Source organism: Xenopus laevis, chromosome 5L, assembly GCF_017654675.1.
Source record: "Xenopus laevis strain J_2021 chromosome 5L, Xenopus_laevis_v10.1, whole genome shotgun sequence".
Lineage (NCBI taxonomy): Eukaryota > Metazoa > Chordata > Amphibia > Anura > Pipidae > Xenopus > Xenopus laevis.
The window spans coordinates 98,267,328-98,282,747 of record NC_054379.1 but is presented as its reverse complement, the minus strand read 5'-3'; the positions used below and the strand labels follow the sequence as shown (position 1 = coordinate 98,282,747).

The following is a 15,420-nucleotide window of genomic DNA, read 5'->3' as shown; positions in this document are numbered from 1 at the left end:
ACAACATCACTAATAAATACATAAATCTGATCTTTAGATACCTGCTGAATTTAAAGTGACGTAGGCGTAAGTAAGTTAACAAAGTTTCGCTAGGAAGAAAGTACCGCTAGAGAAAGTTCATTATGAAATTTTCACTATAACGAATCATCAAATTATGCCAGCATTCTCTTGCTGAGACGTAATTGCCCATTTTGATGAATACTCTTATTCGTCATGAAATAACGTGACGAAAATTCGCACGTAAGTAAAAGTGCCCCAGATTGTATCTGAATTAGATTTTCATTTATTATGCTAAAAAACTATTTCCTTTTATTATGAAAAAAACCTAAATCTAAACCATTCATGCTAGCAACCCAGAAAGTCCTCATTACTGGACATGAACTTTTTAAAAAACAAAATGGGAAATTGCCAGTACCAAAAATCTGACTAGAAGGTTTATCAAGCACAACTGGATATAGCTTATATAGACAAGACACTTACTTGTGTGAGACTGCACAACCAGTAAACACAGGATTTGACAACCAACTCATTTCAGGGCAGATCACTTTCTATATAAGGCAGAGAAAGTCCTCTCTGCTCATAGGAGTAACAAAGTGGAGGCTCCTTATGGGTTACTTTTTTACCTTTAAAATATTTGTCTTACCATCATTGCTGTTAAGGAATTGTTGAGTATTTGGAGGGGATGCCAGCACCATGAACACATTCCAGATTTGTGTCTACCTAGTAAAGTATTTTTGTTGACCATCCAAACGCTGCATCACCAACCCTGTTAGAATTTAGGAAGTAAGATGGGTATCTCCTGAGCTCTCTCTTGGGTCACCAGCATCCTAAAACTCATAGGATATGGTTTTAAAGGGAGATTGTACCAGATGGACCCCAATAATTAATTTCTTCTATGCCCTGCAAATGGTGTGAATCTCTAGACATTTTTGCTGTATATTTATCACTGCAATTCCACAACTCCACAATAGCCAAAGGACAAGGAAGTACAGAGGTCCCCTTAGTTATAATTTTAGAAAACTGATATATTTTTATATCCACCACCCACAACTTATATATTATTATAACCACCACCCCATTTTTGACATCCACCCAAGTTTGCTAAATTTTAATCTTTATTTGTTGGGGTGTTGTGTTTAAAAATAAGAAATATTAGAAATGCAGTATTGTGGAAGTTATTTTAAGCATTGCTTAGAAGGCATATTGGAACATTGTATGTCATAACCCTCCACCAAACCTTAGAATTGGTTGGTATAGTATGTGTAAAGATTATTATAAAAGTTAATGTCTAAAGAAAAATGTTTATGAGCATTTTAGTTTGCATTCCATTTTGTTCTCTTGCCAGAGTGATAGGAAAGATGGTCTGAAGACACATTTGCCCACCAATTTTACACTATATTTCTTGCTGATATATCCGTGTTTCTATTTCTTTCAATAACAGACAGACTTTGAAAAAGATGTGGACATTGCTTGTCGGTCAGGTAAGAACATGCATCAAGAAAAAATCAATATAACACTGTAAGAGCTCTAGAAGTTTATGATTACAAACAGAGAGGACTAGCTCCCCTGATGATGAAAAAATGGCTAGCATGAGTAGTAATTTTTCAAAATTGGTGTAAAATGGCACTTGTCAGTTTGAAAAAATATGCTTCACAAAAGTCATATATAAGACTTTTAGTGGCTTACAATGAATATAGAACTGTTGCCAAAATATCCTGTAGTACAATGAAAACAGCAAAAACAACATACTTTGCCAATGCTTTTAACTTTTTTTAACTGGCATTTTTAGCATTCTTATCACCTCCCCTCTAGAAAAATCAAAATACCCACAAGAAAAATATAACATATGTACATCCGCAAATGCAGTGAGCAAAGTGCAATTTTGAGCACAATCACCATATTTTTTTCTCACAATGCAGCTTTTCCCCTGATAATTCCAACATTGTTTCCATCACAAGGGGGCAATGCGTTTGGTGCTATGGCATACCTCCCAACTGTCCCGTTTTCTGCAGGACTGTCCAGATTTTGACAGCTCAGCCACAGTCCTAGGTTTCTTACTGAAATGTCCCGACTTTCTTGTTGATCTCCTGCATTGACTGTTGAAAAAGATACAATGTTTCTGAAACTTAGTTAAAAAAGAGACTTTTTGACAGAGAGCCCAGGACAGTCAGCGGCTGTATTTGGATACTTTTGCAACAATTTAAGATAAGCAGAGATACAATTGTAACAATTTAATATTAGCAAGTCTCTTGGGAGAACTGAGACTAACAGCTTAAAGGGCTATTCACTTTCATTAGCAAAACTGTTATGACATAAAACATTTCACTAAAACTCCCATAAATGTGTTCAAACATTCATAACTTGCCAAGTTTTGTAAAATGGACATGGTAATTAGGGGGTGTGGTCAAAACTTTTTAAAAATTAGTTTTTGTCCATCTTTTCATTTTTCAAAAGTTGGGAGGTATGCAATTGCAATGTGCAATGTGCTCCGGATTAATTAATATTACTACAACTGAGCATATTATCACAAATCAGAAGCAATTATGTGGAAATCCATCTGGTATTGTTTCCGGTGTTCAGCCTGATTGTTTAGATCTGAATGTGTTGTGCCTATTGATGCTGGGGGAGATGGATGTTCAGGAATGATACCAGGCAGACTTCTGAAGAATTTCATCTGATTTGCAATAAATGCATGTGCAGTTGCATCCTTTTTGTTAAATCAGATGCAATAGTATCAGGTGCAGTGAGGTGGCCCCAGGTGCATCACCCCCTTGTGACCACAATGACACTGGAATTCTGGGAAGAAATGCTTCTTTGTAGGAAAAGGTTTGATGGAGAGGGTTGTAATTGAACTTTGCTCACTGCACGTGATGTAAATGAGCCCTTGTATTCTAAATGCATGCATATGTAGCTATATTCACAAATAAAGCACAAAAATTATGCAAATGTACCTTCCCATCGCCCTGTTTTTCAATATGTCCCTCACATGACAATATGAAGATATAAAGGGGAGGTTTGCATTTCTACTGATATTCATGTTTTATTTAGTGATTCTGAGGAAATACAGATAAACATTTAAGTGCAGAAATCCATATACAACTTGATCGTTGATAATACCATTAGATGAAGGAAGGTGTTGTTATGTTTAGTTAAATTAACATTGGCAAACATGTCTTAAATCATGTCTTAAATCATCATACACACATAGGCCCTTGCTGATGGCCCCTCACACAATGCAAACTGCACTCATTACCTTGCCGCACACAGTCTCTGCTGCTGTATTTCTAAAAGACAAGTAAGCTGTGTGCATAAGTGGTGGAGGCCCATTGGCTATCCTACCCGGGGGTAAATTCCTTTCTCATGCTAAGTTGTGATGGCCGCAGGTGCAGCTTCATTGCATGAGCCCTGAAATCGTTTTCTGCCTTTATAATATACTCTGCATTCAGCATTTTAATGGCTGACACCTAACTTTAGCCATGAATGGAATTTTATTCCCTCAGCTATTTTGGGACGTATAAAAGTAGAAGCTCGAGAGGAAAAATATTTTGCTCAAACAAGATATTTATTTACTTCAGTGAACACACAAATACTGTATGACATGTATATTTGACGTATATATGTTTAGCTGAGAATACTGCTTTCAAAGAAGCGGTTTAAAAATGCAAATTCAAGAACTGCAGCAGTTCTTGCTTCCAAAAATGGATTTTAAATAAAACAAAACACTGCTGGAGTGAAAATCTTCCAAATATAGCATAGGACATTATGCATGTACTTTATTGTACACATTAATGTGGTTTCATTCATATTGTTTTTAGGGATGCACCGAATCCACTATGTTGGATTCTGTCGAACCCCCGAATTGTTTGTGAAAGATTTGACAGAATACAGAACTGAATCTGAATTCTAATTTGCATATGCAAATGAGGGTGGGAGAAAAAAAAGAGAGCCAAGTGCGCAGAGCAAGTCTAAAAAAAATTTTACTTCCTTGTTTTGTGACAAAAAGTCACATGATTTTAAGGATTTGGATTTGGTTTGGCCAGGCACAAGGATTCAGCGTAAACTGAATCCTGCATAAAAAAGGCAGAATCCTGGCTGAAAACCGAACCAAATCTTGGATTCAGTGCATCCCTAATTATTTTATGTACTTCAAGTAGAACCTAGGAAAAGAAGAGAACACAATTGCCTGTTCAATTAAAATATCCCTCAAGACTAAAAGAGACAATACAGTAGGACTTCTTGGTGATCTTAATAAGTTGTTCTTAAGTGGTTTAGTAGCCCAATGGGACATTGCAAGGGCCATCTGGAATGCTGTAACTTTAGTCTTATGTCTAGGACTAGTGTGCACAGGGGCACACTACTATATATATAGTAGTACATGTTACACTATATATTTCTGGAAAGACCCAACAGTATTTTCACAAAACAGTGCCATTACTTGCACTGACATAAAGGGGTTGTTTGTCTTTAAATTAACCTTTAGTTTGATGTAGAGAGGGAAATTTTGAGACAATTTGCACTTGGTTTTTATTTTTTATTATTTATGGTCTTTGAGTTATTTGGCATTTTTTTCAGCAGCTCTCCAGTTTGCAGGTTCGACAATGGCCCAAATTACCCTAGCAACCATGCATTGATTTGAATAAGAGACTGGAGTATGAATAGGAGAGGCCTAAATAGAAATATGAGTATTAAAAAGTAGCAATAACAAGGTAGCCTTACAAAGCATTTGTTTTTAGATGGGGTCTGTGACACTATATTTGAAAGCTAGAAAGAGTGAGGAAAAAAAAGGCAAATAACAAAAGAAAACTGTAAAAAATAAATAAATAATGAAGGTCAATTGAAAAGTCTCTTAGAATTGCCCATTCTATAACACACTGAAAATTAACTTAAAGGTGAACCACCCCTTTAATCGCCTTGCTCCATAAATGGCAATAGTGCCATTTTGGTCAACTTCCTGCCATTCTTAATTGGCTCATGTGACTTTATCTTGAAAGGTATTGCTACGAGTTTTGAAATAAGTAAGATAATTTGATTTGCTTGAAGTTTTTAAATGTTAATAAATATCAGCGGACAGACACAGGTATGAGCAATAAGCGGTGTCCCTGGAATAAACAGTGTAGACAAGTCAATTATAAACAGAAGATTAAGTGTCAGGTATGATCAAACTAAGTCCCATTGCATGTTAATAAACTAGAGTAAAACAGCTTCTCAATCAGTGTGCTCTAGTGCTAAGTATTATGGGAATAAAAAAAAGGATGTATGGAAATTAAAGAGTAAAAAAAGTATTTCTAATTTGCAGTTTTGCACAAGGACATTGGCCCCTGCAGAGCTGCCACAATAACAGGGACGCTTTCCAGGATTTCACTAAATGACGAAGAAGATGAAAAAGTAGTAAAGCCAGAGGGTATGAGCTACGCAACATTACCAGGAAACATTATTTCTAAAGTGATAATCCAACAACCTTCCGGTTTGCATATTCCTATGAGTATGGGGGACATGACTGATCAGTGTCTGAAAAAAGAAAACAGTGAATTACGACGAACTGTGTACTTATGCACAGACGACGGTCTTAGGGCTGGGGATACAGATTTGGGCCATTCCCAGGATCGAATGATGGAGAGTGACTATATTGTAATGCCAAGAGGCACTGGCATCATGCAAATGAAAGATGAGAATAAAATGAACATTGCTATGGATACTTTGCCTCATGAGAGGCTATTACACTACAAAGTCAGTCCTGAATTCAGCATGAATCCCGCTGTAATGGAACAATTTGGTATAAATTTAGATCAGCATCTTGTGTCTCAAGAACACATGCAGAGCCTTCCTTTTGAACCTCGCACAGCAGTAAAGAACTTCATAACGTCTGAGCTGGATGACAGCGCAGGACTATCAAGAAGTGAAACAGGTTCAACTATATCAATGAGCTCCTTAGAGGTCGGTGACATACAATATTCATTCAAACTTCATTTTCTCTCTTGTTTCAGGATTGTAATTTTGCATTTAAGACCACACATACAAGGTTTATACAATATGGTTGTTTTCCAAAAGGGGACAGTATTACCCTGAAAATGTTCATCTGAAGTTATGTCAAAACTGTGCCTTTCACTTATGAATTTGAATACCCAGGAACTTGCAACAGCTTTTTGGGGACACTGGGAGCTTCCAGCTTCTTGGTGGCTGCTGTTATATACGTATGTATGTGTGGGAACACTTTAAACCTTCCAGAATCTATTTCTAAGCAAAGTAGCAAAGAGGGCTGCTTAGTTTGGGATGTCCACAAACATCCTGGTTTGAAATATATCTACAGAAATTGGGACTTAATCACCAAACTTGAACCCATAAATAATCAAAATTATACGAATAGTCAAAAACATGTAGATAATAAAATGGCAATATATATTCACAACCATGCCATAATGTGTGATTACATCTGCATATGACTAACAAAGAAAAAGATCCTGTATAACCTTTATAATTTTTCAGACATTTATAGCTGCTAATTGAACTTTTTTTCAGCAACATTCAAATTATTGCAAAACGACCTATTCTTTTTCTAAATAAGATATTTGAATTGAAAAAACAATGCAAAGTATTTTCAGATATTGCAAAGCTAAATGAAACAAACCTTGGCAAGAAGCCGTGCTAGACCATTGGCTTGCGCCTTGCCAGTTTTTAAAACTGCAATTCATTCCATGATTGTACTCAGTGCTAATTAATCTCCGTAATGCTAAAAAAAACAATCAGTCAAGCTATTTTTTAAAGTACTTCTTCTCAAGATCAAAGACAAAGCCTGTGTCTGTTTGATTAGTGAGGAAAAGTTGATTATAACTGGCAATGAAAGAACCAAAGCTATACGCTTATTTTATAGTTGTATCTAATAGTTGACATTTATTTAGAGCAGTGGGGTACAAGAGACCCCTGTATTTAACAGGCTTTAAAGTCAGGACTTCTACAATCACTCCAACTGGAATGTTACAAGATAGAATATTACAAGATAGAATATTACAAGGAGTAAGGGGCATGCAAGGGATTACCCATGTTGCATTGCAGACCACAATGACATGCCTATATGCCATCCACTACATCTACAAATCTTTTTTCCTCTGACATTGGTTGCAGATATTTGCACCTGCTGGAGTTTTATACAAAAAGCTCCCTCCTATCACTGTTTTGGCCTACAGATAAGCAGAAGTTCATTATGCAATCTATATGTGCACTGGTAATCTTATTATCTGCCTTTCAATAACCAATTATTGAGCAGATTCAATTTCCCTGTTTTGTTTAAGAAATAACAAAACCCATAGATATTTTCTTGTGATTAAAACAATAGGCAAAAAATGTTAGCCATTAGTCCTGTTTATTGAACTTATATTAATAAAGGGGGTATACGGCCCCTTTAATATGCACAAGTTGATTGACCCCTGGTAGATACAGGGATTTTTTTTAAACATTCTGTTCTGAAAAACATTTCAGGGGTAAAATGTTTGGACCTTGTGTACAAAGGTTATATTTGGACCATAGACATTTTGACAGTTTATGAGTCGAGCCCTTTGGGGTAATTGTGCTCCTAGTGATTGTCCCCATTCTACTCTATGGGGCAGATTTATCAAAGGTCAAGGTGAATTTTCGAATGAAAAAAATTTGAATTTCGAGCTACTGTTTGTGAACTTTCACTAGGCAATAATCCAAATTTGCTTTGAATTTGAAAAAAATTAAAAAAATTGAATATCGAAATTTAACATGTACTGTCTCTTTAAAAATTCGACTTTGACCATTCGCCATCTAAAACCTGTCGAATTGCTGTTTTAGCCTATGGGGGACCTCCTAGAACCCATTTGGAGTCAATTGGTGGACTTTCGAATCCAATTCGATCGAATGCGTTATTCCTTCAATCCGTACTATTCAAATTCGGCCGAATATGGACCTATTCAATCGAAAACTGACCTATTCGACCAAAAAAAACTTCGACTTAATTTCGGTTGGTCTTTTTGAATTTGAATTTCGAAGATTTTTCAATTCGAAATTCGACCCTTGATAAACATGCCACTATGTATCTATGCCTCTCAGAGGCGATTTCAAAAAAGTTTCATGTATGGGTCATTTTTACTTTTATGGCCAGCTTTAGTGTCCATATGCTGTGCTTACTGGGTTCAAAATTTGTCTGGGACCAGACTTAACCAATATTTAGATAACATGTGGGGATTTTTAGTTTCTGTCCTTTATATGATGGTATAATGATCTCCATGCTATGAAGGAAAGGGAAAGGATCTGATTTATAATAATGATAATGAGGAACAAAATAGAGAGAATGCATTACAACATGTTCCCTATATACTGGGCTTATGTCCAATATGCAGTAAGTACTTTGCCATTTGCATTAATAGCATTGTGTGATTTGTTCATTCATTATTATTCAACAATGTGATGATCATGTATGCACCACAACTTGGGCCTTTTTCATGGGTAGTTGAAAGTGGCAGAAAGTAGTTTAGTTAACATTAAAGCTGAAAGGTAGGCAGGGCCGGGCCAAGCCGTCAGGGCGCCCTAGTCATCCTCGGGCCCTGTTTGCAAGCCCATGCATGCCTGCATGGGCGCAAGTGCGCATGGGCAATTATTGAAAGAAAGGGAGGGAGGAGAGAGCAACAAAGAGAAAGGGCAGTGGAGGGAGGAAGGTAGGGGCTAGTGACAAAGGGAGGAATGGGAGAGTGATAGAGGGGAGGGGGGAGGCGAGAGCAGCAGGGGAGCGAACCTGGACTAGGGTTGCCACCTTTTGGGGAAAACAGGCAGGGGGAGGGCTGGTGATAGGAGGCGGGCCGGGTGACATCGGGGTTGGTGACAATGAGGGGCAGGACGGTGATATAAGGACTGATGACGTGTCAAACAGCAATTGCAAAAGTAGCTTTGGAGCTTGCCTATATATGGTTAAGCAATATGGTATCACCCTATTATAGTATGTGCTGATATACCAGTAAAAAGACTTTACAAGCTGTTTAAGCAGGAAACAAAAAAGGTCATCCCCAAGACTTGATGAGTACGTTATTGGAGACTGAATGTATTGAAAATAAATATTGTATTTAATTCATTTCACACATATATGCAATTTATAATTACAAACAGTGTATCATTTTCTGCTCTCGTACCCACAGTGTTATATTGTTATACATTTGCAGAATATTAGTCTCAGCAGTTCATAAAACTTGCTTAAATTGCACAATTAATTATCTTTGCTTTAGGCAATGACAAAAATGTCATTATAAATAACACAGTAGAAACTGTGTAACACAACTTCATTAGTGGGAAACACAACACATACAGGTACAGACAGTTCCTACATATCCTGCCCGATTATTATAAATATTATTAGTGTTATTAGCTCTGCTTATTTTGCGCAGCGGTATAAACGGATACATTCATGGAGAAAATATTGCCCAGAACCAATTAGCCACAGTTCAATGATCTAAACTCCTCATATGAATTCTTAAAATTGTCGATAAGCGTTTCCTAATATTATAATATGTTGTTTGTATTTCACAGTAAATATAAACAATATAGGGCAGTCTAATTATCCAGTCCACACACGGCAATATAGTTGCAGGATTTAAAGGGGGTGTTCACCTTTAAACAACTAGTTGGTTTCAGATAGATCACCAGAAACAGACTTTTTACAATGACTTTCTATTTTCTATGTGTCACTGGTTTTCTAATATTGAAGTGTAAAGTGTCATTTTTCACCTTCTGAAGCAGCTCTGGGAGGGGGGTCACCAACCCTGTAAACTGTTCTAAATTGATACATTTAGTTGATACATTTCCTATCTTTGTCCCTGCTGAGCAGAATCTCTGGGTTTCATTACAGGCAGCTGTTAGAATTGATACAATAGTTGCCAATACTCCAGAGATGCTGCTGAGAAATGGATCAACTAAATGTTGCAAAATTGTAACCGTTTAGAGTCTGCACCTGAATTACTGAGCTGCCAGACTCAAACACCAGGGAGGCAGGGAGATTCCATTTTAAACTTAGATTTTAGAAAAACAGTAAACAATAAATAATGGATAGTAATTGAAAAAAAGTCTTTATTTCTGGGGAACAATCTGAAAACAACTGAACTGTTTGGAAGGTGAACGACCCCTTTAACCCCAATTCCCAGGGCACAAATAATCATTAACTTAAAGGAATCCCATGAACTGCTATTTGGAAAAAATGTCTTTATTAAATTGCCACATATAGATAGTCATAGGTGTATTTCACAGTACCATTGTTATTCAGTGATCAAAGAACCTTTTTTGAAGGCTGCTGTCTTTGTCCTTTCCACAAACCATTTGTGCTAATTTTTTCTTTCCATGTACCTGGAATGGATACAAACAGCTATTGCTCATGAATCTTTTATTATCACCTTTTCTGCTACCATACCCCTTATATCATTCTTCCCCGTATCTACCACTTTGCCTTCTGTTTTAGTTTTGTCTCCTCCATATTAGTATCCCAAGACCAGTCTCTGCAGACCCCTTAAAATGGTGGTTCACCGTTAACTTATAGTATGTTAAAGACTGGCTAATTCTTAGCAACTTTTAAATTGGTCTCCATTATTTAATTTGTATAGTTTTTGAATGTTTGCCTTCTTCTTCTGATTCTTTCCAGTTGGGGGTCAATGACCCCATCTAAAAAAAACAAATGCTCTGTGAGGCTACATGTTAATTGTTATTGCTACTTTTTATTACTCATCTTTCTCATCAGGACCTCTCCTATTCATATTCCAGTCTGTTATTGAAATCAATTCATGGTTGCTATGGTAATTTGGGCCCTAGCAACCAGATTGCTGAAACTGCAGACTGGAGAGCGGCTGAATAAAATGCTAAATAACTCAAAAACCACAAATAGTAAAAAATAAAAATCAATTGCAAATTGTCTCAAAGCATCAGTATCTACATCATACTAAACGTTTGTTTAAGGGTGAACAACTCCTTTAAATGCATTCACACATCTTATCTTACATTATCTTCTCTATCCTGGGTTTTATTTCCTTTCTTCTATTGACTCTTTAATATGCACTTCCTGACCTTTAACCCTTTCTTACTCACTCACGATGTCATTAACATTTGTTGCTCTATTTCCCTACTCTCTCTCTCTTTTCTATTCCTTTTCTTCCACCTACATGCATTCTTATCTGATCCACTTTCAAGGCAGGAAAGTTCACAATTCATCTGCCCTGTTTGTCCTCTGAGCCATGAGTCATAGGTTTGCAGCTTCTCTTTAAATGTCAGACAATGTTTATGTTAATTGGCTGCAGAACAAATAGCCTTGCTAAAGCCATTTAACCATTAGGTGTTGCAGTTGCCACTTATTAGCAGATGGGGGTTGTAGGTCACAGGGAACTTTTGAAAGGCAATGCTAGAGGAAAAGTATTTGGCAGTCAAGCAAATGTTCTAGATTCAAGATATCACTAATTATACAAACACTTGAAATTTAGATACAGATATTATTATCCGAAATAATCAGTTGTTACTGTATTGTGGAGCATAATAACAAGTAGAACTGGTTTGTTGTCAATGCTTAGTTTATATCACATATACAGTCCTGTATAATAGTATTAAGTGCATACTGTAAGCCAGGGCCAGAACTAGGGGTAGGCAGAGTAGGCACGTGCCTAGGGCGCAAAGCTGGAGGGGCGCCAGGCACGTACCTGCTCTGTCGCCTACCCCGTATCCGGTCCCGTCTCTCCCAGACTGCCTAGTGTAACTTTAATGAAAATGCGCCTCTGCACATGAGCGAACACCATTTCGCGCATGCGCGCCGGAGCGTAATTTCGCTCATGCGCAGTTTCGCGCACACTGAGACGGCGCATGTTGCCTAGGGCGCCTGGCCGGGTTGGCACGGCTCTGCTGTGAGCAGTTAACGTACAAACACAACTCAATGTTTGTTTAATTAGTGGACTACAAGTATTTTGCAGCTTTATTGATAAGCAATAATAGACATGTTGCATTAATATTTACAGGGTAAGACAAAAGAGTTACCCCCTTAAAGGCTATAATATCACTTCTTAAAACCTTGTGCATCTTACCATGTAATTGCATTTAGATAAATCTTCATTTAACATCTAACTTCTCCATTAAAATTAACGTTATGACATGGCATCATGGACCTTGGATCAATCAGTTGGGATCAACCCTTTATAATTTTTTGTACTTACTCAAAGAAAAATGTCCAAATGTAGATTGAGTGGAATCTTTCTAAAGTGATCTAATTAAGATTAGTGTTTCAGGAAAACAGTAATTTCATAAGCATTGAATTATCAGTTGAAATTCTTTTGAACTATTGATTATTGTCCATAGCATTATGCAGAATTCAACATTCCACACTTGTTGACTGGTTTGGGATTCTACATGAATGGATCAAAGTGGTCTGTAGTCAAATCATATGAAAAGTTCAAATGTCTGGAAATCAGCCTTGTATTGAGAATTTCATATTGTATATATACTGTAGGCCTCTATGGTAAGGTAAATAACAACAGAGCAGAGCATATGCTACAAATCAACAGGAAAAAAAAAAATATGGGGTGTTTCTGGGAACATTTTTGGAGGCACCAATCTTTACTGCTAAAAGGCTGTAATAAAATGGCTAGATCTTTTCTAGCCTAATACTAATTAAAATTTTAGTTCTCCTTTAATGACTCACATTAAACTACTGATCCTAATCTGATAGCAGGCTATATGTCTGCCCTGTTTAATAAATATTTCACTGAAGGCTGTTTTCATAATCTTTTCTCAAGTTTACATTTTCTCTGTGACTGTATTCAGGAAATACTACCAGGTACTCCATAAAACCATCTAAGTATCTGGCTGTCATTCCTCTCTCCCTGACCTCATTCTTATTTTCTAACTTTTAATTCTGTATCAGTTTACATAACCTTTGTGTTGTGCACTACTAAGGGGGTTATTTATCAAAATCCAAATTGTTCTGATGTTTTAAATAAAAAAAAGTCCTACCAAACTAGAATCCATGATTTACCCTTCTTTATCATTAAAGGAAAAACCACAACTTTTCAGACTGTTGTGCAAAAATTCCAAATCTTTTGTATTTAAAAAGATTTTTAGTGAAATCGAAGGAATAGGCGTAAAAACCCAAAATCCAATGAAACCCGGCGAAGACCATAATATCTTCAAATTGTAAATAGGACCTCTGCCATTGACTTTTACAGGATATCGACAGGTTGATAATGGAGTATTTTTGGATTCAGACATATTTCCATCCTCGGGTATAATAAATCTTGAAAAATTTGAGTTTTTTCCCAGTAAAATTTCTGATTTTATAGTAAAAAAAACCTTGAATTTTTTGAGTTTTTGGCATAAATAACCCCCTAAATGTTTTTTTTTATTGCTTCCTGACTGTATTCTGTTTCCTGTCCCCCTAGATTCTGTAATCATACAAGCAGAGCCCACTGCACTGGTTTCACTGAATTTATTTTTTATTAGGTAGAATAAATGTTTGTTAAATACCACTATTGCAATTCTGCATATTTGCATTATGATTATCTATAGAAACATCTGCATTGCATTCCTTATTGCACAAATGACTATAACTCCCTTTAAGCCAGCTACAACTGGTGCTTGTTGAAAATGCATCAATGAAATCCTGTCCCACTGAAACACACGATCACATGTTTACTCTAGAATGGACAATAAAGCATACCCATAATGCTGTGTATCTGTTGGCACATTTACCATGAAATAACTCTAATCCTGGCAGGGTCAATATAAATTTCACATAATTTTTTAATACATAAATTTTCCACTGCAATATTAACATCAGAGTATAGAGACGATACTATATATACACTCATTTTATATCACCTAATGCAAATGAACGTCCTTGCCGACTGCATTTTTGCCATTGACTTAATGGCTTGCACCAGGTCTGATGTAAAGTAATGGTTAAAAAAATTAATTATGGGGAAATAATTAATTATAAACTGTTATAAATATGCAGTTTTTTTGTAATGGATATTTCTTGCATATAGATATATAGAAAACATTATGGCAAAGTCCATTTAGGGGATTTACATTGTTTTGTGTGATTTATAATTTTCTAAGAGCAGTGACAAACAAATGGGGTAAAAATAAGGGGTGAATGTGAATGATGTCTATTTCTTTTTTGCCGTGTTTATTTTTAGGCACCATCTCATCTCATCCATCTCATAATTTCCCTCATAAATATTTAAACTTATTTTGAAAAAAAAAATAATGTCTTAAAATGTTTTGTATGTTAGACACTAACTTTTTTAATCCCCATTTTGCTACTGATATGTAAATATATCAAAATATTAATACCATTCATTTCTTTTCTTTTTTTCCTTTCTGCCCAATAGAGAAGAAAATCCCGATATTCTGACCTTGACTTTGAAGTAAGTTATAATATTAATTAACTCTATGTTTCAGCATACAATGAACAGAATCCCACTTTCACTGGTATCAATATATGTGCTTCTGCATGAAAGAAATTCATATTTCTGGTTAATTAAAGTTACATGACTGTAGCCCGTTATGCTGACAAAGCCCCACACAATGTCTCTACAGCTACCACAAAGTAAAAATATCAAGGCAAAGTGTCTCACAACTCCAGGCAAGCATCATACTTTGCTATAAGTGCCATATGTTCAGCACTGAGAATAAATGCAGATTTTCATTACATCAGTTGTATAAAGTACAATCTTGCATGCTGGAATAAACATATGCTGTACCAGAACTAAGAGATTTCACATATGGTATTGACCTAATAAATAAAATACAACCAAAAGGTAGAATTAAACTTTAACAGGCAACAGTGTACGCTAAACACATTATATGACTTGATTTTATCCAAATAGACAGACCTTATTGATTCATATCATGAGTCTGACACATTAAAACTTTGTAGGTCTCATTTACAGGCACAAGCACAGTGAGCAACTTTCATAATTCTCTACAATGAGTTGTGCCTAAAACCACTTTCATTAAAGTTACTTGTGGCAAAATGTGCTCCTCATACTACCCAATAATCGCACTTGGCTCTGCTCAGGGGTTCCTGCCTTCTGTTCCAAACTGATCTCTGTTGTGCCTATTGACACAGGGTGCTGAGAGAACCCTGGAGCTACTGCCTGGTCACAAGGTAGCAGTAACTCCAGGGTTCCCTCAGAGACCTGTATCAGTAGGCAATGTTCAGTTGCACATCACTTGCATGCCAAACACCAGAAATAATGCCAGCAACTACTGGAAATTATGCTTTTAAGGTAATAGTTAAATGTCCATGCCATCAAGCCATGATTCCCAGACTCCTAGGCCACATCACCTTCTGGTTTAATGTTAGAAAATAACACAATTTGTGGGATGATTGCAGCCAACTTGTCTGAGGCATAGTTGCAGCATAGGCAAAAATAGAACTTCAAATGG

The 15,420-nt window shown here is 36.4% G+C and overlaps 1 protein-coding gene across 5 annotated transcripts in view; it reads left to right on the top strand.

Annotated features, from left to right (window-relative positions):
• The window catches only part of LOC108716926 (adhesion G protein-coupled receptor B3), a 490,100-nt gene that overhangs the window by 455,430 nt on the left and 19,250 nt on the right, over nucleotides 1-15,420 (top strand). For 4 of the 5 annotated variants that reach the window (XM_018263507.2, XM_041563155.1, XM_041563153.1 and 1 more), the window contains 3 exons: nucleotides 1,442-1,481; nucleotides 5,297-5,934; nucleotides 14,361-14,396. In XM_018263507.2, the coding sequence (XP_018118996.2) occupies nucleotides 1,442-1,481; nucleotides 5,297-5,934; nucleotides 14,361-14,396 (714 nt within the window). The remainder of the gene's footprint in view (nucleotides 1-1,441; nucleotides 1,482-5,296; nucleotides 5,935-14,360; nucleotides 14,397-15,420) is intronic. The other variant, XM_041563156.1, reaches the window with a different exon arrangement.